The sequence below is a fragment of the Vicia villosa genome, linkage group LG4 (assembly GCF_029867415.1).
Source record: "Vicia villosa cultivar HV-30 ecotype Madison, WI linkage group LG4, Vvil1.0, whole genome shotgun sequence".
In the NCBI taxonomy this organism is placed as follows: domain Eukaryota; kingdom Viridiplantae; phylum Streptophyta; class Magnoliopsida; order Fabales; family Fabaceae; genus Vicia; species Vicia villosa.
Window position 1 is genome coordinate 173,561,187 of NC_081183.1, and position 25,538 is coordinate 173,586,724.

The window sequence follows — 25,538 nt, forward strand, 5'->3', positions numbered from 1 at the left end:
TGACTCTTTGGTTTTGGTCTTGATAACCACATCCCTTTTTCCAACTTCACACTTTTCCTTTCAAATCACTACTTTCTTGATTACATCTTCTACTTTTTTTTTTTTTTTTGATTTTGGAGAATAAAGTTAGATTTCCTCTTTTTGTTGTAGGTGTATATAAAACGTAGATCTCCTCTTTTCTTTTGATTTTGGAGCATAAAGTTAAATTTCTATTATCTTGCTTATTGGCTCTAAAATTATATTAATATTAATTAATTAATCTATGTATTAATCATATAATATTTTTTGTGATAATGAAAGATATTATGAGTTGGATTAGTCATTAATATAAAATATTATTTTTCTTACAACATTAAATATTTAAATATTATTTTTTATTCAAAATATTTTTTATTAAGTTTTTTTAATTACAACATTTTAGGATAAGCAAGTATTTTAAAATCTTTTTTAATGGTGAAATTTGATAATTGGATGGATAAGAAAGTATAGGGCGGCATGTTAGAAAATAGTGGGTTTGTGTGTGAGCGAATTTTGTTGAATAAACTTTTTTTATCAAAATGTAAGACAGAACATGTATGATACATTATTTCTAATGTAGTAAAAAAATAAAATAATATTTATATAAGGGCAAAAATACATTATTGTTTAAAATATTTTTATATACGACAACAACTTTATTATTGATTCAAATATTTTTAAAAATAATGTCAAAACAAAAATGATATTTATAAACGAGAAAAAACATATTGTTTATTAAAATATTTTCATATACAAAAATATATTATTGTTATAAGCGGAGACAACTTTACTATTGATTCAAATATTGAATAATTTTTCACACTTAAAAACATTTATCTTTGCATATTAACGGAAACCTGATGTTATTTATCACAATATTGCATATTAACGGGAACATGAAGTTATTGATTATTTGTATTGTATATTAACGGAAACACGAAGTTACTGATCACAATATTGAATATTAAAGGGAACCTGAAGTTACTGATTAAAATATTTAATATTAACGGGAACATGAAGTTACTGATCAAAATAGTGAATATTAACGGAAACATGGAGTTACTGATCACAATATTGCATATTAACGGGAACCTGAAATTACTGATCACATTATTGTATATTAACGGGAACCTAAAGTTACTGATTATTTGTATCGAATATTAACGGGAACATGAAGTTACTGATCACAATATTGAATTTTAACGGGAACTTGAAGTTACTGATTAAAATATTGAATATTAACGGGAACATGAAGTTATTGATCGAAATAGTAAATATTAACGGGAACATAAAGTTACTGATCAAGATATTGCATATTAACGGGAATATGAAATTACTGATTATTTGTATTGAATATTAACGGGAACATGAAGTTACTGAACACAATATTGAATATTAATGGGAAACTGAAGTTACTGATTAAAATATTGAATATTAAAGGGAACATGCATTTATTGATCAAAATAGTGAATATTAACGGTAACATGAAGTTACTGATCACAATACTTAATATTAACGAGAACCCGAAATTACTGATTAAATATTGAATATTAACGGAAACATGAAGTTACTGATCACACAATATTGAATATTAACGGGAATCTGAAGTTAGTGATACAAATATTGAATATTAACGGGAAGATGAAGTTACTGATCACAATATTGAATATTAACGGGAATCTGAAGTTATTGATCACAATATTGAATATTAACGGGAACATGAAGATATTTATTAACATATTGAATGTTAACGGTAACATGAAATTACTGATCAAAATGTTAATTACTTTTCATATACATTTTTTCTATTAAAAAATATACATCTGAAACAACTGCGCGTCTCGTATCAGAACCCGTGCGAACACACGGGTTTGTTACTAGTTGAGAATAGTGATTGTTGATTACAAATAAAGAAACTGAACCACTACAAAAATAATGTCAAAGGAATACGTACTGATGAAATTGAATGCAGTATTGTTGTTGGTGGAGGTGTGTTTGTGTTGATCAAAAGAGAGTAAAAGGCATGATGTAAGTATATCATGAGACTGAGCTTTGGTGATACTAATGGTGTCATCTTCTTCTTTTTCTCTTTCAATTGCAGTCAAAGGCATAATACAAGAATCATTGATTTTTTAATACCTCTTGCATTGCATTTATATTTGTTTTAGTTATTTTAAGGAGATTTGTAATCCTGCAATCTAACACGCTTCAATATATTTGTCACTATATCTCTACCACGTCAGCTTTCAATGGAGAAAGTAGACGGGAGAGACTAAAATTGTAGGTCAAAAATTTTAGGAAGACTATTATTTAAAAAAAATTATAAAGACTAAAATTAAAATATAGGTTATTGATAGAAAAAAAAAACTTATTTAACCTAATTTTTTAATTTAATTGATTCAATATGTAAAATATACTTGTTTTATAATTGATAATAGGGTTTTCCTTATTTTTAATATACAAATGTCATCATTGACTTCAAGTGGAGTTTCTGTAGCATGCCATATTTAAGGGAATGGGAGGATCTGTGAAAGTTCCAGTAGCAATTTGATCAAATACAATTTTGTTAGCTGCCTCCGTGTAATGGGTACCATCCCATATGATTCTAGTAGATGGTCTTTCACATGAACCAACAAATGTTTTTGTACCATTAATGTTTATGGTTTTTCCACAACTAGCACGAATGTCATAGTTATACTTTCCTCCATTGCCACAACATGCCACAAGTGGAAGCTCAAACCCTACATCAACGAAGCTTTCAAGTTAAAAATTTATATACATTATTATACATAATTTTGAATTTGTAGTAATATTACATCTTGATTAGGCTCACCATATTTTTTTGGATTTTGAAAAAGAGATAGTTTGGGAGTGTAGATATCTACATATGTGATTGCAGCAAGAGGAAGATCCCTGCGAAGTTGGGCTAAGGCTTCCTTCAACTTTAAATTGAAATACTGAGATACTTCATTGTATTGCTTTGCACAACCATATCTATCTTTTATAGCAAATGGAAAATTAGCCAAAATTAAAGGAAGACAACCAATTGGTCCAGTGTTGTGTATCCAAAACGATCTAGCTCCTAAATTGTATATGTTCTACATCACCAACAAATTTCATCACTTTAAAACAAGAAATTAAGAAATTGACAAATTATAAGTTTGCAAGAAAATATAATTAGTTTTGAAAAGATATAGTATCAATAGTCAAAATTCTAAAATCGACTACCTTGATATTCTCTATGAAGTTGTTTACTATATCAGGTATAGTAACATTGAATTGTTGTATAGTCGCATTAGCAAAAAATCCAGCCGTCAAATCGTTTTGACCAATATCAAATGTGTATAAGGCTTTGGAAAAATATTCTTTTTTGGGAATCAACGTTGCAAATACACCTCCTGACAAGAACAGTTTAAAGTTAAACTGAAAAAAAATTCAAAGTTGTCCTTAATTGAATTTAAAATCATTGAAAACAGAAAATCAATAAAAATTCTTAATTTACCTTGATCCCTGATGAATTCTGTTTTGGGTATAAAGTCTTTGAATTGATTGTATTGAATTACAAGGGAAAATGGACTAAATATTCCTTTAGGAAAAATACTATTAAGAATTCTGATTGTTGATCCTGCTGTTGCAAAGTTTGCACCGTGTGTGAAGTTGGACTCGAGCGAATTTAGATATGGACTTAGATAGGGAAGTCGAAAGCTTTGTGCTAAAATTACACAAATAATTCTTATTAAAATGAGAAATAAAATTCTTTATAAATACTTTTAAAAAAAATCTACAACTTTAATAAATTTCATTTGACTATATATATTTTTTTACAATATCAAAAATAGTAAAAGTGCTCATTTTACTAAATAAAGTCTCTTTGTCTATGACCATTATCTAAAAGTGATTAGCAAAATAAAGCATCTATAAAGAAAGAAAACAAGATTACCTATAAAATCAAGAATGATTCGACCATCCGAATATCTTCCGGTTGATCTATTAAAATAAGTCTCTCCATATGGCAACGGCAGTGCTTGAAAGGCAGCAGCATAACCACCCGTATCAGCGTTTGAAGCACCAAAGTTGAAGATTGCAGGAAAATCACAATCCTTTGCGGCAAATATTGGAACACTATTTGTACATAAAATAACCATAATCAAAGACCCAAGAGGGATGTGACTAAGAAAATCAAATAGTGCCATGAACCTATTGAGTTATTATACGATCATACCATGCTTATTAAAAACTTCAATTTATAGAGATTATGATTATTAAAATTATTAAAAAAAAGTTATTAAAAAGGATTAATACTACCAAGTTAATCGAGAATTCAAAATGAATTAGAAGATTATCCTTTTTGATTTGACCAGGAGTAGGAACTTTAACAATTAATTTTTATATAAGTAATTCAAAATATTTTTTTATTTAATTTTTTAAAAAACTTTCTCTTTAAAAAATGTCGTAGCATAATATGAATTACTTAAAATAGTTTTTATTTTATGAGAAGACAATTAAGCTAACTTTTTATTTATTTATTTTTCAAACTCCTATTTAATTTTTTTTAAATAACATTATAAAAAATAAAAAATTATACTCTCTCGATCCCAAAATAAATGTCACACTTGTAAAAATTATTTGTTCTAAAATAAGTGTCACTTTTAGTTTCCAATACAATTTTACTTTTTATCTTTCAATTGTACCCTCTAATTGACACCTCCAAACATTTTGATAACATAAAAAATATCCCTCTTATTTTTTCACCTTACTCAAATTCTTGCAAACTTTTCTCTCAAATGCAAATAAATCTGATAGTGACATTAAAAATCCGATGTGTTTTTACTGAATTTTTGAAATTTTTGGTATATCAAAAAATTTTCTCCATCACTAAAAATTCAGTAGTGTCATTTTTGTGTGGTTATTATTGTGCTTACACTTTGTAGGTTGTGATTGCACCTTCACTTTATATGGTCCATTTATGACTTGTCCCCATTTATGCACCTTCAATTTTGGTATCACGCATTTGCATTTGTTTAAGTTTGATCTCAAGACATTTGAAGGAAGTTGTAAATTAAAAAATGTCTATCAAACGGTCAAGAATTTGAAAAAGATTTTTTTTGCACACAAAGAATATCAATATCAACTAGATATAATGATGAAAATGATTAGTGTTTTTCCTTATTATTAAAATATATACTTGTTTATCTTTCAATTCTTGTTATTGTTCATTGTATTTCTAATGCTTTTTCATCTTGTAATCCTTGTAATTTATTCGAACACAACGTAGAAAAAATTACTTGATTGTTATAAAGAACTTGGACCATTAAACCTATAATATAAGAGCTCGATATAATCTAACTCGAATCCTAAATTGCTTTCTTGATATCATTATTGAAAGTGGAATTTCTTATAAGCAACAAAGATAAAGAATTTTATTCAACTTCTACCATGATCAAATTATAATTAAATTGATGATATGCCTCGTCTTATTTTTATATACAAAAAAGCTCATTTACTTCACGTGGGATTTCTGTAACATGACATATTAAGAGGAATTGGAGGATCCGTAAAAGCTCCGGTAGAGATTTGATCAAAGATAACTTTGTTAGCTGCCTCTGTGTAATGGACACCATCCCATATGATTCTAGTAGATGGGCTTAAACATGAACCTATAACTTTTTGTGTACCATTCATGACTTGTCCACAGCTACCACGACTATTAAAGTTGTACTTTCCTCCATTGCCACAACATGCCACAAGTGGAAACTCAAATCCTACATGTTAATGAAGTATTCAAATTAATAATATATAAATATTATTGTATAAATAATAATAATAATAATAATAATAATAATAATTAAATAAACTTTTGGTCCCTATAAATATTGTCGTTTTTATTTTTAGTCCCTCCCGGTTTTTAAGCAACGATTTTTACGAAAAAACCGTTGCCAAAATCAGTTAAAACCGTTGCCAAAACTCATGAGAGACTAAAAATGAAACTGCAATATTTATAGGTATTATTTTGATTTGACTCACCATATTTTTTTGGATTTTGAAAAAGAGAGTACTTAGCAGAGTAAGTATCTACATATGTGATTGCAGCAAGAGGGAGATCATTGCGAAGTTGAGTTAAATCTTCCTTCAACTTTAAATTGAAATATTGAGATACTTCATTGTATAGCTTTGCACAACCATATCCATCTTTTATAGAGGATGGAAAACTAGATAAAATTAAAGGAAGACATCCAATTGGTCCTGTGTTGTGTATCCAAAATGACCTAGCCCCTAAATTGTATATGATCTACAATAGAAACAACTTTCATTTATTTAGAACAAGAAATGAGAAATAAAAAAAATTAATTATATATGAATTTTCTTAGAAATAAGGGTGTTCACCTACTTTGATATTCTCAATGAATTTGCTTACTATATCAGGTATAGTAGCATTGACTTGTTGTATATTTATATTACCAAGAATAACAGCAGTAAGATCATTTTGACCAATATCAAATGTGTATAAGGCTTTTGAAAAATAATCTTCTTTAGGAATCAACGTTGAAAATACACCTCCTAGCCAAAAAAAAAAAATCCATATATGAGAAAAATATTGTGTTCTCAATTAATATTAATATCATTGAAAAACGCCAGTAGAAAAACAAAAAAATCAATGGAAATTTTCATTATTTACCTTGATCTCTAATGAGTTTTGTTTTGAGTATAAAGTTTTTGAACTGAATGCATTGAACTGTAAAGCAGAAAGGACTAAATTTTCCGTGAGGTATAATACTATCAGGAACTTTGATTGTTGATGCAAATGATGCAAAGTTTGCACCATGTGTGAAGTTGGACCCCAAAGAATTAAGATATGCACTGAGATATGGAAGTCCGAAGTTCTGTGCTGAAATAACAAAATAACATCAAATTTATAAGTTAATACTTCATAAATAATTAAATATAAAGCAATTATAACTATGTTTTTTAAATTGATAGTAAAACCAATTTAAAAAAAAATTTCAACATAATTAAAATGTATTTTTTTTTCAATAGTGAGTAATGTAATTGATAATTACATTTTTACTTGTGACGCTAATTATTTGTTGAAAATTTTGATTTGTGTGGGCGAAAGAAGGCTTCGGGTTACATGCATTCATGATAGTAAGATGCGTCGGGTAATCCTAGGATCAATCTGAACCCGTCTTGACTTGATGTGATACAAGGATGAGGCCAACCTGAAACCATTGACTTCAGATGGGTCTACAAGTTGAATTGGGTCATGCACATACCTATTTATCGTAGCATATATTTTGCTTTATGTTCACGATATCATTCTTACCGCATCATCTAATGCTTTCGGTAAATCTATTATGTCATTTTTTGCCTAGAAATACTCTATGAAAAACTAAGGCACTCTGAGTTATTCTTCAGGTCTTGTTGTTACACATTATGCATGTAACATATTTCTTAGTAAAAAAAACATATAAATGAATGAAAAAGACAAGGGAGTATTCATCTTCCATCGATAAAAAATGTAATAACTAAAGTATAGTGCATTATTACCTATGAAATCAAGAATGATTCGGCCATCCGAATATCTTCCGGTTGATCTATTAAAATAAGTGATTCCAAATGGAAACCCTGGTGCTTCAAAGGCGGCCGCCAGACCACCTGTATCCGAGTTTGAAGCACCAAAGTTGAAGATGGCGGGAAAATTACAATCCTTTGTAGCAAATATTGGAGAAGTAGTTGTAAACAAAATAACCATAACCAAAGACGCAAGTGACATGTGACTAGGAAACTGAATTTGTGCCATGAATTTCATAATGAAGCATAAAGGAGCCTATCAAGTTATCATATGATCATAATATGGTCATCAAAACCTTGAATTTATAGATAAAAGAATTTATGTACATATGTATATGAAATTGTTGTTGTCGATGTCGGTAAAGAGGTTTCTGCCATGCAAGTAATCTTATATCTATCGCAATTATGTTCTAATGTTAGATTTCTCATGCAAACCTTAGACGAGTGAGAGGTGTACATTGAGAGGTCGAGACTTGAAAGGTGAGGTAGTATTATAATCCAATGTGGCTCAAATGTGATCACATGTAATTAGGGGTTAAAAAAAATTCACTATACATTTTTTTTTTCATTTCCTCCATTCTGTGTGTAAATAATATATAGTTTTGAAACTATAGTCATAAATTTGTCCATTTTCTAAAAATGAATAAAATCTTTGCCATGTTATTAGTGGGTTTGAGATATTAATTAAGAAGGTGATTTTAGAGACTGTTTTAATAAACAAATAAATAAATTGTTTGTGTTTAATTAGGTGGAGTCTATCTCTAATGCATGAAATATAATATAATATAACATAAATTAAATATTCTTAGTATTTAAGTAGAAAAAGTTTTTTATTACCGTGAGGGGAAAAGATTGGTTAGTTACATTTAAGTCTACTATTAAAAGGATTTACAAGAAAAGAAAAAAAAAAATTATTATTATTATATTAGATGAGATGTTGAATTGGTCGATCGGGGTAAGGGTGAGAATAGATCAGGTCGGCCTACAAAGGTCTATGGCCTAATCTGTATAAGGTTAGGTCAGATTTATTTTAAAAAATTTCATGCTTAGGCTTTTTTAAAAACCTATTTAATAAAATAGACCAGGCTTAAGTTATTAAAAAGTGTATCAAACCTTATAGATCGGCCTATATTTTCATGTATATTAAAAATAGACTAAATAGTCCGTCCTATATTTACATGTATATTAGAAGAAAATATATATATATATATATATATATATATATATATATATATATATATATATATATATATATATATATATATATATATATATATATATATATATATATATATATATATATATATATATATATATATATATATATATATATATATATATATATATATATATCCTTAATATATTAAAACACAATACTATGTACTATTTTAAGCGCCTAAATGCAATTAATTCCCTCCTAAACCTATTTACTTAATATTTGCAATATTTTTTTTATCTCAACCACATTTATTGAAAAAAACAAGAACACGTTTGTTCATGTATTTCCTTTTTTTTCTCAACCACTCATTCTCTTTCCAATAAATGTGATTTAGTTACTAATTACAATTATAAATTATAATAAATTGTGAACCGTTCTCAAGGAGCCATTCTATTATCCATATTCCTTTTTTTTTTTTTGATAACTTCCATATTTCTTTTTTATCTCAACTACTTACACTCTCATTCTATGTTCCATTTTTTATCTCAATCACTTATACTCATTTTCTTTAACCCACGTTCACCTCTTAAAAAAATTGACATATCAATTCATTATTATTAAATTGATTAATTGATTAGTAAATAAATTTTTTATCCCATTAAATTATAATAATTAAAAATCTATTTCATCAGTTTAATTTATTATATTATTATTTTTTATTATTTCCTTTTTTATATTCCTATCTCAACCATTTATATTTCATTTATATTTTATAAATAGCTCAATATTTAAAATTACGATTTAATTTATATTCTATATTCCTTCTCTTAAATTATATTTTATAAATAGCTGAATATTTAAAATCACTTAATTATTTTTAACAACATATTTTAAAAAAAACTTTGATTTAAAAAAATATTATATATTTAATGTAAGTAATAATTTAAAATTTTGATATTCTTAACCTAACTAGACGTCTACCCGTGCGATGCACGGTAAACTCTATTAAATTGTTATTTATAATTATTATAATTTAAAGAAATCGTGTCGAATATATTGCTATAGATGTTTTCAATATATTTTAAAATATTTCTTTATAAATGATAAATTTAAGTTGTATTTATATCTTGACATTTATTCGTAGTTATCAATAATTTTAAATTATTTTTATGTAATTTTTGAAATTACAACATATAATTGTGCATGTGAGAAAATAAATTGTGCTAAGATAAATAAATTGTGTTGGTTCATTCCACCACAAACTATTGTAATGACCACCCTTAAAAAAATTGGATCAAATGTAAAAAATGGTTCTATCTCTTAGAAGGAAAACTGTCATTCTCGATTTTGTCAGATTAAAATCCGGTTTTTTGATTTTAATACCGGTTATTTAGCATTGCGGTTTGATAGAGGCGACTGAACCGATGCAATTAAACCGTATCAATGTATCTTGCTTGAAATTTATTTTCCAAGATTTCTAATTCCAATGCATATTATATATTATTATCTTATACTGATATGTATATGATATGATATTAAGTGACTTTGCTTTTTCGATGGATTTTTTATCTGCAGGATGAAATTGTAATGATGTGCTATTATTAATGATGGAATTGTTATCTTTTGAGCTTCTCAATAAATTATACTTTTAAAAGTGTGTTCCCTTCTCTAATTTTGTAATTTGCGCAATTGTTAGAATTGAGCAGGACAAAGAATTCTACTAGACAGACACTTTCTTAATCAAATTTATTCTATCACTCACATGTAAGTTTTTTTTATGTTTTTATTTTATTTTCTGTTTGTGGTGTTATTTTTTTTATGCAAAATATGTTCTTTTATTCTTTATTTAGAGTAACTAAAAATATAATAAGATAATAAGATGGGCTACTTTTGCAAACTGCTAAATTGTAATCAACATAGTTTATTTTATTTGCAGCTTAATGAAATCTATTTTACATTTTAAAATAACTGAATATTATTATTATTGAAATCCACATATTATTTTTTGTGTTACTATTGAAGACAAGTAAATTGAAATTCATTGGTTTAGGTTCTAATTCCATCATGTCATACCTATTATTAGATATACTATTTCCAATATCTAATATCCTATTGCTTAATGTAGAATATAAGTTGCAATTTTAAAGTACAATAATGGAGAAAAATGTACGATAATTGTCTCTTAATATAAGTTGCAATTTTAAAGTACAATAATGAAGGAAAATGTACGATAATTATCTCTTTTGAGAAGGATAATTTATGTTTCATGTTTTTATTGTATCAGTGGAATATACTTTTTTGTTTTATAATATATAAAAAAATATTTTTATTATTTTCATACATTTATATTTTTACATAAAAATATAATATATATCCACATTTTGTCCCGTGCATCCACGGGTAGAAGTACTAGTATATATATATATATATATATATATATATATATATATATATATATATATATATATATATATATATATATATATATATATATATATATATATATATATATATATATATATATATATATATGAGAATGACTAGCAACACTCTTTTTTTAACACTCTCTCAAACACTCACTTTTTTATTGGTTGAAACATGTGTAGGTCCCACCACTTTATGTGGGATCCATTTCCAAAGTAAGGGACTCACACATGTTTCAACCAATAAAAAAATGAGTGTTGAAAAGAGAGTTGCTAGCACTAAATTGGACGGCCTATATATGCACAATATGGATTAATTGAAAACTATAATAAAAAATAGGCTTTCAGGTCATGCCAAAAAAGAATCACAGGTCAAACCTTTTAAATTTATCGTAAGTCAGACTCAGACTTTATAAAGTTTAGTCTAATCTAGCCTATTTCCACCCCTAACTAGGGGAAAAAATTGGCTAGTTACATTTAAGTTTACTATTAAAAATATTTACAATAACATGTCGAGGATTCTTCACATTCCATCATAGTTGAAAATAGAAATAAGAGTATTTTCACTTAAAATTGTGTGTTCTAGACTTTAGATTTTCAAGTCTAAAATTCAAAATACAAAACAATTTGAAATTTGAAGGTATTGATAGTACAAGATCTGTGGAGTGCAAAATTTTTGGAACTTTGGATTTTGAAGAAGTGTTAAAGTTTTTAGAATTTTTTGTTTTTTTTGTTTACCAAAGTTTTTAGAATTTACGATATAAAAAAATTTTATGTACTGCCAAATATCATTTAATGTATTTACAAGAAAAGAAAAATTATGGGAGTTAAAAGTAATTATTAATTTAATTATTAAATTTTTCACGGTACCAGACATTTTTCTATTAATAAATATACATCTGAAACAAATGTGAGTCTCGTACCAGAACCCGTACGAACGCATAGGTTTGTTACTAGTTATTAATTATAAATCAAGATTTAAGACATTGATTCCAAAATTAGAATCTTAGATGCGCTCTTCTTTGATGAAGTGAAAGTTGCAATGCAAAGCCAATTCTTCTTTCCTTTAACTCCCATAATTTATATTCACAAATATATGGGGGAAAAAATTAAAATGTATTCTACTTCCTAAGATTGATCAAATCCAACTCCCTTCTAAATTCAGTTGGTCTTACTACTAACACAGACATGTCAGTGTCACCAGAATTTAATTTTTACATAATCGGTTATAATGAAGCAAAAAGAAATGTGCTAAAAAATATATCATTCCGTGTAGGGGTTTCAACTTATTTTGCAGGGTTTGATAAAACTGGGAATATTGTGCAAATTCATTGTAGAAAGTAGAAGCATCCACGGAAGAAGGATGCTCTTTTCACCATGTTATGCAATAGTATTAGAATACTAATATGTTTATCTCACTTACCTCATAACCAATATTTGTGACTTCTAATAATCCATTTAACCGTTAGACTCTCTTTTTTTCTGGTGTTTGCTTCAGTATTCAAAACTCGTAATTGCTTCATATTTCTTATCTCTTCAGTCAATATCACACCCTAAGAAATGATTCAAACTATGTTTAAATGGTCTTGTGAACGAGTTATTTAGACTTATCTACGAGCATAAATGAATGTTTATTGAAGTGTAAGGATGATATGAAAGAAATAGCTTAAAACATATCCATGATAAGCACAATAAAATAACTTTTGATGAAAACATCTCAGCTTGTAAGATGACAATTGGACTATATATTTTTCTTCTTTGAATGATAAAACACCTTACACTTTCTCTACTGGAAAACACCTTAATTTGTGCCCTTGTATAATAAGCATTTATCATATAAACACGTAATTAAGTTATTTATCAAAATAATCTCTATGGTACAACTCGCAGCTCTGATACTACATTGAATCCTTCATAACCACACCAATGACCAACTTGTTCATCTTAATTTCTCTTTTACTTCCCACCAATATAAGTATTTTACATTAGATGTTTTGTCATGTTTATTAACTTGACCAAATCCCACCTCTTTAGTATTTTTTAAACTCAATTATTGCAACCTTCACATACAGATATTATTCACATTTCGACGGAGGAAAAATACAAAAACAATGCCAAACCGGATCACTGCATATAATTTTGAAGTCTTAACCTTCATATCTCCAATGACTACTAAGTAGAAAGGAAATAGAATACATTTTTACCAGGTATTTCAAGCTAATACAGGGAATCCAGATTCTCCGGAAGATGAAGGTTGTAATGACCGAATGCGGATGTCGTATTTCACACTCCCGGCCGCTTTGGAGCTAGGGGATGATTCTGCTCCGTCTGACACGAGTGGTAAGGAGGAAGTGAAACCATTGTATGCATTTCCAATATGGTTGCCACATTTTCGACAGAGAAGCTTAGTTCTTCGACGGAATAAGCCCCATGAATGTTTATGAAAATGAGGCACACATTGTATCTCATCAACTTGGGTAAATCTGTTATCGTCAATATTGAAGAATGATATGATGCCTCGCTTTATGGACTTCCCGTATTTTGATCCAATGGATGTGGTGTTCCGGTTTGAGGAGGATAGGTTCAGCTCATAACCACAAGAGCCACAGCTGCAAAATAATTATATAAAGATAAGGTATTGCAATGGCAACCAAAAGAAAACAAAAACTGTTCCACCACTTTGATAAATCCTAATCAAAATAATAGGCTAAACCTTCAATTCATTGATATTGATATATAAGAAGTGAAATTGATTGATGACAGAGTACATAATGTGTTTGGAATAAAACATTATCATTATCAACATATCATGCTAAAACATTTGGCGGTGCATCTGATAAGACACTTACACTAAAAGGGAAATGGATGTAACCTTTGTTGTTGTGTTCTATTTTTAAGTTCGAGAGGCTCAAATTAAGCATTCCCCATGTTGCGCCACCCAAATCATGAAGCTCTTGGCCATCAATGAAGTGTTAGGAAATGGTAAAATGAAATTTCTAAAAAAAGCTTAAAATTTAGCATTACTAAGTCCTTCCTTCTTTTTTTTATATGAACACTATAAAACAGAGCCTCATCAATGACCATTCTACTCATGGCAATTTGATAATATTCAAACTAATGCTATGAACATATTTTCCATGATAACCTAAAAGGAAGCTTAGCACACAGTGCTGCCTACAACATCCAACCTTTTACTGGGACTGGACTCAGCCACCACGGGAACCCTGTAGCCCCAGATTGCTCTTTATACGTACTACAAAAGTCTTCATACAATTGTTGGTTATCATTCAAAACTCAACACATTGACTCTAGCCACTGTGCCATACAGCTCAAAGGAATGTTCTGTACTCCAGTACATCTTCTTTGTAAGTTTTGTTTGAACTGTTCAGCAATAAAATCCCGTTTCTTATACTATTGGATATACACAGTCTACAAAACAGATCTATTTCCAATGAGATTTTCAAGAGTAAATGTCAAATGCAATTCCTATTAGTGCACCATGTTTCTAAAGATGCAAAAAACCAGACAATTTCCTTTTCTATTTTTATGCATTGCATAGCATAAAATGTGTCTCTATGATAGAACAAACAAATCCAATTTGTGAAAATGACTGAATACCCAATATTGTATTACCAATCAAGAAAATTCCGTCTCAAATCAGTTAACAATTTAAAATCACCCCTTCAATAATGCAATTTACTATCATCCAAATTTGTAGTTTCTGATGCTATTTATGTAAAGTGAGTCACCAATTAAGTCCTCAAAATTATATAATGCAGTCAATTTTAGCCACTAATATCCTCCATACCTCAAAATAGTTCTTAAAATTGAAAAATCTTAATGGTTCTCAATGCAACACAGATTAAAGTTATTTTCAGTCCACGACACCGACACTAACACATTCAATCACTTCAAGTTTTACATACTATTCTAGGTATCGATGTCACTATGATACATAGTTATTTCAATCAAATTTAAAGTCCATGTTTAAATATAATTGAGAATTTTCAATCGAAGAGATTATTATGAAATTAGCTTAATTACATATAACAATCCCACAATTCACTGCAATTTCATGAATTAAATTGGTTATTAATTAGATTAATTGTATTTCATGAATTAGAATTGACATGATCGACAACAACAAAAAAAAAAACTCCAAAACCCTAAAAATCAAAGAATTAAGGAATTGGATTAAACTTAGTCGAGGATTATGAGAATTATACCTGTAACGAACATCCCTCTGTGAAGCGGAAGAATAAGAAGAGAATGTTCGGTTAAATTGGCTATCTCCATTGGACATAGATTTATCCATTAGATAAGATTCTCCGGCGACGGTGTGGCAACGATGGTGGTGGTGGTGGTGGCGGTAGTGGCTGATTGCGGAAGAGCCACCTTGGCGGCAAAGAGCGCGTGAGAGAGATATGTGATATAGGAAGTTGGAGGCGTTGGGAGGACAGCGTGTCCCGGACGAATCGTAACCGCGTGTTTGACTGAATCCAGAACAAGATCGAAACGATGACGTTTCAGAAGTTACTGTACTTGTTCAGAGAAAAAGTTTCGGTTTCTGTTTCAGTGACAGCAAAGAAAGTAGACAAGTGTTTAAGAAGAAAAAAAAACTATTTTGTCAAAAAAGGAAAGAAACAAAGATTATATAAAATGAAATTTGGCTTTTCTGAGTCGGTTAAGGCATAAACTCGCTAGTTTACTGCAAACTGCTGAATGGAATATGATTATATGAATAAGAAAATTCATTAAAAGATTAATTTGTTTCTGTTTAAACAATTAATTGTAAAACTTTTATTTATTATTTAATTTAATTAAATTATTCTTCTAAGAGGTTAAAGGTAGTGCACTGACAGTATCATCCAATAAAAACAAATCGTTTTACCATGTCATATAAACTTTTTAAAATCTACAGTCTGATTTATCATGATTCATGATCGTGATTGGTTGATAGTGTAAAACTTTTTTACACTGTAGTGCATCACCCACTCCCTCTTTTTCTAATATATTATACTTACAATCAATCAAAATCAAAGTTTAAAAGTATTGGTCAAAAAATCAATATTATACATAAAATCAATTAAAATCTTTATAAATTATTATATTAGTATCTTTATAATTATTATATTAGTATTTTAAAATTAAAAATATATTTTAATTATATATTTATATTTATATTGATTATTAATTGACAATACCAAATATTTTATACTATTGGTACATATTTTTTTCTTTTAAAATTACTGAAATAAAATTTGATTAACCACACATACAAAGAAAAATTAAAAGTTTATAAAAATTAATCTCTATTTATAATGCAAATTATTTTAGCTGGCGAGAATGACTCAATCCACACCTAAGTACAAGACGGTTCAAAAGAGTTGGCTCAACCAGTAGGGACAGCGAAAGGCGCTTTTCCTTCTGCCCCTTTGTGGAACACTCTTGGTCGGTTATCCCCGAGGCTGACTAGACCGTCGTTGCCCTCAAATGCCCTTCTGCCCCCACCAACGGCTAGTTTCACTCTGTCTGAGCAGCTCATCCAGGATGGCGAGCACAACCTGCACGTCCCTGCTTTCACGTAAAAAATCCTGGCAGTCACCTATTTTGAGTCTGGATCCTAGATGCCCAGCTCAAAATAGGGACCAATGATCATGCGCTAGGACATTATAAATAACCCCTCATTTGAGAGGGTCAGGTATTCAAATCATATCTTAAACACTCACACGTATCTCTATGCACTCTTGTTGACTTTAGTATCGGAGTGCCTTGCAAGTATACTTCCTATTCTTGATATCAGCATCGAAGTCGAAGTTTCTTATTTACTTCAGATTTTGATCAACCTATAAGATCACAAATTAAGGACTAGATGAATGAAAAATGCTCATACCGACCATGCCAAAGATATTGATTAAATTTTGGCTTAAATGCACTTTTAGTCCCCCTATTATTTTTTTTAACTTTTTGATCCTCCTATTTTAAAATCCGAAAATTTGGTCCCTCAACTTTGATTTTCTGAGGATTTTAGTCCCTATTCAAATCTGAGGGTATTTTTTGAGGACATGGATATAATCTGATGACGTGTCAGATGCCAACTCATTTAAAAATTAAATCCAATTATTTTTGTAATTTCGTAAATAACTTAATAAATTTCTTAAACTTAATTTCATATTTATTAATCAAAAATCATTATATAAAATTCAATCTTGAATGAATCCTAAAAATTGAGAAACTCAGCGCCTCCTTCATCCTCCCGGGAAATCAAGGGTATCTTTCTTCAGCTCAACCTACGATTATTTTTCTTCTCCAATATATCCATCGCTTATTTATCTTCTTCTCCAACCCATGTCTGAAAAAAGTTTTTCATTTGCTTCAAACAATCAATTTGGTTTAAGAAGACAAAGTAGATGTTGGTGTGGACTTGAGTCACCATTTATGACATCATGGACTTATGAGAATCTAGGAAGAAGATTTCATGGTTGTGGTAATTATAAGGTAATGGGAAAAATGGATGCAACTATTTCGAATGGGTTGATGAAGACATGAGCGACCGTGCAAAAGATGTGATTAGATATTTGAAGAACAAAAATGATGAGGCTATGGATTTAATTAGGGACACACCGAAAAATGAAGACTTGTTGAAGATGAAGATAAAGTTTATGGGTTATTTTTTGATTTTGTCGGTCGTTTGTAATGTTACCATTAGGGACATGGGGACCACAACAAGAAGTTTGTCATAAAATACTCTTGGAATAGATTTGGGACCACAAATATAACTTTGTAATAAAATAGTCATCATAGATTTGGGACCACGTACAGAACTTAGAATAATACCAACACAATAGCAACTTAGAACAATACCAACACATGGAGCAGAACAAATAATGACGCAAAACATAAAAGCAAAAACAATTGAGGCAAAAACCACTTACCTCGATACATAGGTTGGATTTGACATTGTAGATTATGTTTTGGCGAAATCAACTTCACAGGAGATCAAAGATGAGTGCAGGAGACAATGATGTTCTGGAATGGACGATGTTGTTCTGAATACAAAGACGATGGTGTTCTGGAATGGAAGATGACATTTTGAATACGAAGCTGTTGCTATTCTGAGAATACGAAGACGATGATGTATTGAGGGAATTGAAATGACTCATTGCAATTAGGGTTCACTTAATGAATTATGAAATAAAAAATATTTATTCTAAAATAAAAATATATTATGTAATCTTAAAAATCATTAAAATATATCTGAAATAAATAATATGAGTTGGCATATGACACGTCATCAGATTATATCCATGTCATCAAAAAATTACCCTCAGATGTGAATATGAACTAAAATCCTCAGAAAATCAAAGTTAAGGGACCAAATTTCCGGATTTTATAATAGGGGGGTCAAAAAGTTAAAAAAAAGAGATAATAAGGGGATTAAAAGTGCAATTAAGCCTTAAATTTTATATAAAAAAAACTATAATGTTATAAAATGCATTATATAATGTCTTTTAAAAATTTTGATTTATGAAACTGTTTTGGCATAATTTCCTCAATGTAACCATCGTACATTCATGGATATAAGATAATTTTACAAAATTATTTAATTGAAATCTATCACTTGTTATATAGGTGTATTTGATACTTACTTTTTTAAAATTAATCACTCTATATTTTTTTATACGTTTAGTGTAAAATATTTATGAGGTAATAATTTTAAATGGGTTATAACTAATTAAAAGTTGGTTAGATAGTTAGATAAGTTGGTGAGATGTGAAATTTAGTTTTTTACATGTGGTTACTGACCGTTCAGTGTGTGGTTATTGATAATTCAATATGCGATTACTGATAGTCTAGTATGTGAATATTGATAATTCAGTATGTTGTTACTGGTAGTTAAGAATATGGTTAATGCTAGTTGTGCATGTGCTTATTGCTAACTCAGTATGTGGTTACTAACTGGAAGTTAGTTAGTTAGTAATATTATCTTGTTTAAAAGATGTAACACATGTTTGTAAGAACTCAATTCCATCAATTTTATTACAATAACTCTCTCTCTAGTTTTTTCCATTCCCATTTTTGTGTTACTTACTTTGTTGCGCCATTAATTGGCATCTAGAGCCTTGTTCTAATATCAAAGTGGGTTGGTGTTGATCCATAAAGAAAACACGAGTGAAGTGTGAGGAAAACATATGGAAATAAAAAGTGAAGAAAAGTTGTCGAGGTTTCTTGAAACTGAATAAAGATGAGTGCAAATGGTGGTTTCTCAACCAATATCTTAACACTTTATGGAAGCAATTGGGAAAAATGGAGTGCCCTAATGAAATCATTGTTTAGAGCACAGGATATTCTTGAAATCATGCAAGAAGGATATGAAGAACTAGTTGCAAATCCAACTAAAGCTCAAAGAACCACCTTTAAAGAATCATGAAAGAAGGACTACAAAGCTTTGTTCTACATACAGCAAAATGTAGATTCTTACCATATTTGAGAAGATCTTAAAGGCTACAAAATCAAATGAAGCATAAGATGTGTTAGAGAAGTATCATGATGGTGGAGATAAAGTGAAATAAGTGAAGTTGCAATCACTAAGGAAAATATATGAACTGATGAAAATGGAGGAGAACCAGAAAATCAATGATTACTTATCAAAGTTGATTGCTTTGGTCAATCAAATGAAGACCTGTGGTGAAGGAAATATTGATCAGCAAGTAGTTAAGAAAGAAATGAGATCTTTAACATCAACATTTAACTTCATACTGTTAGATTAATTATTTAATTAATCAAATGGATTGACTTAATCAATTACTAATAAATTATATTATGGTCAATTAATATTAAACACAAATTATAGATGAATTATTTGACTGGGTTTTGTGTCTGAATGGATCTTGATGGGTTGGACCATTCAGTTAAGCCAGGTGAAAGGTCTATACCCTCAGTCATTTAGTTATCTAAGCATTGCCCCATTAGACTATTAATATATTCTGGAAACCCTAGACGGCAATGAGGGTAGTAAGTAATCCACTCATATTCACTATCTAATGGTAGTCTCTTCAATCCTACAAGGTACATCATTCTTATTATTATTATTGATTACTCTTTAATATGATAATATGTTAAAATTTGTGTCTATTTGATTCTATTAAATCTATCACATTGTTGTTGCAATACATGAATCTAATAATCTTAAGAGCATGGAGATTGGGGATTTGCATAGCTCATTAGAAGCAGATGAGTTAATGATAATTGATAAAGGTAAAAAAAAAAAGAAAGAGAAACTTAACAAGCATTGCAGGCCCAAGTAATGCAGAAGGATGGAGTTGAAAGGAATTTCAAGAAAGACAAAAAAGGTTCCAAAAATCAGCTCAAGAATAAAAACTTTGAAAAAATTAAGATACAATGCCATAATCGTGAGAAATATGGCCACTTTTCAAATGAATGTTGTTACGAGAAACAAGGAGGAAAGAAAATTCAGAAAGATAATGAAGAGGCCAACATAGCACACAATGATGGTGAATCAGGTGCAGTATTACTCATGGTCACCACCTGTGAAAGAAGTCCATTATGTTAACAATGGTATCTAGATTTAGAATGCTTCAATAACATGATATGACATATGGAATGTGTTAGAACAAGATTTGTTCTTATCAATTATCTTAGTTTTGATGATAACAATAATATGAATTTTGCTTAAGATAATATGGTACTCTAATCCAATGCAATTTCCCTTTCAGGAAATATATATAAAGAGTACGCATAATTCAGCGCTCAGAAGTTGTGTCTCAAATGGTTCAGCATGCAACATCAGAACATGGTCTGGCAAGACATCAGAAGATGGTCGAAGCAGAATCAGAACATGGGTCTATGGAAGCATCAGAAGAACATGAGATCAGAAGCACTGAAGATCAGAAGATGGTATCACGCAACAGAAGCACTTCAAGATCAGAAGATCAGAAGATGCTATGCACCAAGCTGTTTGACTCTGATGATATTCAAACGTTGTATTCACAAACATCAGATCAGAAGGAAGTACACGTGGCAGACTACGCTGACTGACAAAAGGAACGTTAAAGCTACTAAAGGCAACGTCAGTAGACACAGCGTGAACAAGGCTCGAGGTAGTTGACAAAAGCGTATAACATTAAATGCAATGCTGTACGGAACACGCAAAGCATTAAATGCACTCAACGGTCATCTTCTCAACGCCTATAAATATGAAGTTCTGATGAGACGCAAGGTTAACGATTCTGCACCAAAACAACTAATATCAAACTTGCTGAAACGCTGTTCAAATCTAAACTCAGAATCTTCATCTTCATCAAAGCTCACTACATTGCTGTTGTAACATCTTAGTGAGATTAAGCTTAAACGTTAAGAGAAATATCACAGTTGTGATTATCGCTTTTAAGAAGCATTTGTAAACTCTTAGAATTGATTACATTAAGTTGTAAGGAACTAGAGTGATCGTGTGATCAGTATACTCTAGGAAGTCTTAGCAGTTGGCTGAGCAGTTTGTAACTAGAGTGATCAGGTTGATCAGTAGACTCTAGAAAAGTCTTAGAAGTTGTCTAAGCAGTTGTTCCTGGAGTGATCAAGTTGTGATCAGAATACTCTAGAAGACTTAGTCGTGGACTAAGTGGAAAACCATTGTAATCCGTGCGATTAGTGGATTAAATCCTCAGGTTGAGGTAAATCATCTCTGCGGGGGTGGACTGGAGTAGCTTCGTTAACAGCGAACCAGGATAAAAATAATTGTGCAATTTATTTTTATCGTCCAAGATTTAAAGTCACACTTATTCAATCCCCCCCCCCCTTTCTAAGTGTTTTTCTATCCTTCAGAATGTATGATCAACTTGTATACAACCAAGAAGACTACTGTGAAACTTGCAAACAACACTTACCTTAAAATAAAAGGTGTAGGTGACATAGTGATCAAAGGAAGGATGAAAGGAATGCCTTGGTTGAAAAGGTACTCTTTCTACCCAAAAAAAGGTGTAACATGTTGAGTATAGTACATTTGGCAGCGAAAGGCTTCTCAATCACTATGATTGGTGATGCACTCCAACTGTTTGATAAAAAGAAGAGGTTGATCATGAAGTCTCAATCGTCTAAAAAAATAGAACTTTCAAGTGCACCATTTAACCTGGAAAGTAAGTATGCCTATCAAGTATTGAGAAGTAAAATGGAAAAATTCAAGAAGAATTGGTCTCAAAAGTGAAGCTTTTGAAGTCTTCAAGAAGTTCAAAATCTTAATTGAGAAAGAAAGTGGAAAAATAATTAAGATTTTGAGGACAAGTGGAGGTGGAGAATATACATCAAAAGAGTTTGAAGCATATTGCAGAAATGAAGGCATAAAGCATGAAGTAACCTCGCCTTATACACCATAGCATAATAGTTTTGTCGAAAGAAGAAATAATACCATTCTTGACATGGCTAGGAGCATGCTGAAACATAAGTACTTGCCACATTAATTTTGGGGTGAGGCGGTTAATACTGCTACTTACATTCTCAATTGGTGTCCAACTAATAAGCTGCAAATGAAAGACCAGAAGGAGTTCGATGTAAAAAAAACATATGTAAAGCATCTGAAGAATTTTGACTCAATCTCCTAAAAGCATGTACCTGATCAAAGGAGGACCAAGTTGCAATACAAGAGTGAAAAGATGATATTCATAGTATATCACCTAATAGGTGCTTAGAAGTTATATAAATCTGTTGATAAAAAAGGTTCACATCATTGCAACTCCTTTGAGGGTTAAGGGTAATAGTTTGCATTTCACACCCCTTAGACATGGTAGTAGTCGAGTATAGTGTCTATATTATTGGTATGCTCGTCTAGATCTCCTTATCCATCATAGTTGTCCAACTTGGGAGGTTTATCGAGATGTTTTTTTATCCTAATATCAAGGATGTGCTTCAAGAACGAGTTCCTTTCCCCTCGACTTCTTTCCCTTCATCTCTTTGGGAGTGGTGTGATGGAGAATGGTGGGGACAACAGATCTCTGATGGACTGTGATTGCCTACCATTCCCTCGATGTTGATAGGCATTTCTAGAAACAGCTATACATGGAGAGATTGTGTCAACAAGAACCAATTTTAGATAAACTCCTTGTTCTTCGTAAGAGGTTGCCTTGCGTATAGAACAATCCTTAGGATTAGCATACTGTAAAAATTCTTTGATTAACAGCTATGCATAAAGAGATGGTGTCAACAAGCATCGCTTTTAGATAAACTCATTGTTCTTCGTGAGAGGTTTCCTTGCGTATATAATGGTCCTTAGGATTAGCATACTATAAAATTTCTTTGTTTCTAAGTACTCTTTAAGCTAAAAAGTGCGAGTTATGTTGTTGCACCGTATTATAGACACTTATACTTGCTAGGAGTACAAATGCATGACAACCTTATATGATTAATGGTTGTCAAAGGCTTTAAGTTTTATTGTGAGGTTGATATCTCGCTCACATAGGGGTAAGAAGATATGTATGTGCAGTTTTTGTATTAGAGTTAGAATGTCCTCAACTATGATGTTGAGGTATTTATAGCCCCATCTGGCTTGGATCCAAGGCTTCCTTGGAAATAATAATCACTTAGGAAATGAACAGTAAATTGATATTCATGGAGCATGTTAACTCCCACAACTCCTTATGCATCATTGTGGACCAAACACACGTCATCCCCATGATCGCACGATATGGATGAAATATGTAGAATTCATGAGACATATTTGAAGAAGGGGCATCATATCCCACAAACAGACACTCTTACCATGAAACGTGCGAGCTTGAAAAGAGGATACGCAAAATGCAGACGTTTGCCACGCCATATGGAGACCATTCCAATTATACCATTATATAGTCTCTCGAGCACCAGGGCTTGTAAAGGCCGAAGTGTTTTAGTTTTTTTCCCCACCCTCGGGCATTTCAAAGGAACCTTATCGAAGTTTATGCGGGACCTCATTTGATTTTTCATGACGAGACTTCGTTGAGTCCCCCAAGTGAGACTTATTTGCGCCTTCTTGATGAGACTTAGTTAAGTCCCTCATTTGAGACTTGGTTGAATCATCTTGATGATACTTTATCTTAGTAGACCATTGAGGTTGTAAAAGATCTTTCTATAGTGTAATTATTCAGTGAGATGGCAAGGATCTTCCTAGGGAAGTCCAACAATGTACTTACCCCATATGGCAGTAAGGATCTTCTTGTGGAAGTCCATCAATGTAATTACCCTGTAGGACGACAACAACATTTCTATGAAAGTTCAACATTGTAATTACCATGTAGGGCGTAAAGGATATTCTTGTAGAAGTCTAGGAATGTAATTACCTAGTAGGAGAAATGATCTTGTTGTGGACGTCCAACAATGTAATTACCTTGTGGGGAAGAAAGGATCTTTTGGAAGTCCAACATTATAATGACCTCATAGGGCGACAAGGATCTTAATATGAAAGTCCAGCAATGTAATTACCCCGTAGGGAGGCAAGGATCTTATTGTGTAAGTCAAGTATTGTAATTACCTCGTAGGGCGGAAAATATCTTCTTGTGGATGTTCAGCTATGTAATTAACCCAAAGGGATAAAAGGATCTTCCTGTGGAAGTCCAGAGTTATAATTATCCTGTAGGGTGGTAAGGAACTTCATGTGGAAGTTTAGAGTTGTTATTACCCTGTAGGGTGGAAAGGATCTTCATATGAATGTGTATCGGATATCATGCATAAACAACTCAACGACACAATACACCTTCCTTCCTGCTAGATCTGATTTCTTAAGGATCTGACGAGTGGAGTAGTTTGTTTTCACTGATATCTCATGTTCCTAAAAATAAGGCATAATCTTTCTCGCTCCCTTGAACACCTTGCTTACGAAATAGATAGATCGCCTCACTCTATCTATTTCCTAGACGAGTATCAAGCTCAATGTCTGGTCAGTAACAAATAAATAAAGGTACAAAGGAAAATCTTCTATCGGGCCTGTCAAGATGGCCGACAATGCTAGAAATTCCTTTAAGTTTGAGCATGCTTCCTCGTATTCGCCCGTCCATTTGAATCTTTCCCTTTTCTTTATGTGGAAAAGAATTGGAAAATGTTGTCACTTGCAAAAGAAAGAAAACGAGATAGGGTGGATAAGAACCAAGTTAGTTATTGAACCTCCTTAACATTTGAAGGACTCCTCATGTCAATTATGACTTGGCATTTGTTTGGATTTGCCTCTATGCCTCTCTTGGCCAACATGAAACCCAAGAATTTCCCTGCATGTATTCTAAATGAGCACTTGGCTATACTTTCAAATGCATGTTATAATTTGTGGCTGGTCCTAGGATATCTTCCAAAGTTGATGCATGACTCTTCCCTTCTGAAGTCTTCACTATCAT

General features: G+C 30.8%; 2 protein-coding genes across 2 annotated transcripts; both read right to left on the bottom strand.

Annotated features, from left to right (window-relative positions):
- Positions 1-2,463: 2,463 nt before the first annotated feature.
- Positions 2,464-8,083, bottom strand: LOC131598335 (uncharacterized). The gene is made up of 10 exons (XM_058870950.1): positions 7,564-8,083; positions 6,695-6,904; positions 6,407-6,576; positions 6,043-6,307; positions 5,528-5,780; positions 3,959-4,215; positions 3,521-3,730; positions 3,247-3,416; positions 2,852-3,116; positions 2,464-2,759 (listed from the first exon to the last, which is right to left on the bottom strand). Exons 1-10 carry the CDS (start codon positions 7,823-7,825, stop codon positions 2,497-2,499), a joined length of 2,325 nt encoding a protein of 774 aa, XP_058726933.1. The 5' UTR covers positions 7,826-8,083; the 3' UTR covers positions 2,464-2,496.
- Positions 8,084-13,198: 5,115 nt separating this feature from the next.
- Positions 13,199-15,869, bottom strand: LOC131595993 (uncharacterized protein At4g08330, chloroplastic). The gene is made up of 2 exons (XM_058868534.1): positions 15,396-15,869; positions 13,199-13,778 (listed from the first exon to the last, which is right to left on the bottom strand). Exons 1-2 carry the CDS (start codon positions 15,482-15,484, stop codon positions 13,382-13,384), a joined length of 486 nt encoding a protein of 161 aa, XP_058724517.1. The 5' UTR covers positions 15,485-15,869; the 3' UTR covers positions 13,199-13,381.
- Positions 15,870-25,538: the final 9,669 nt, after the last annotated feature.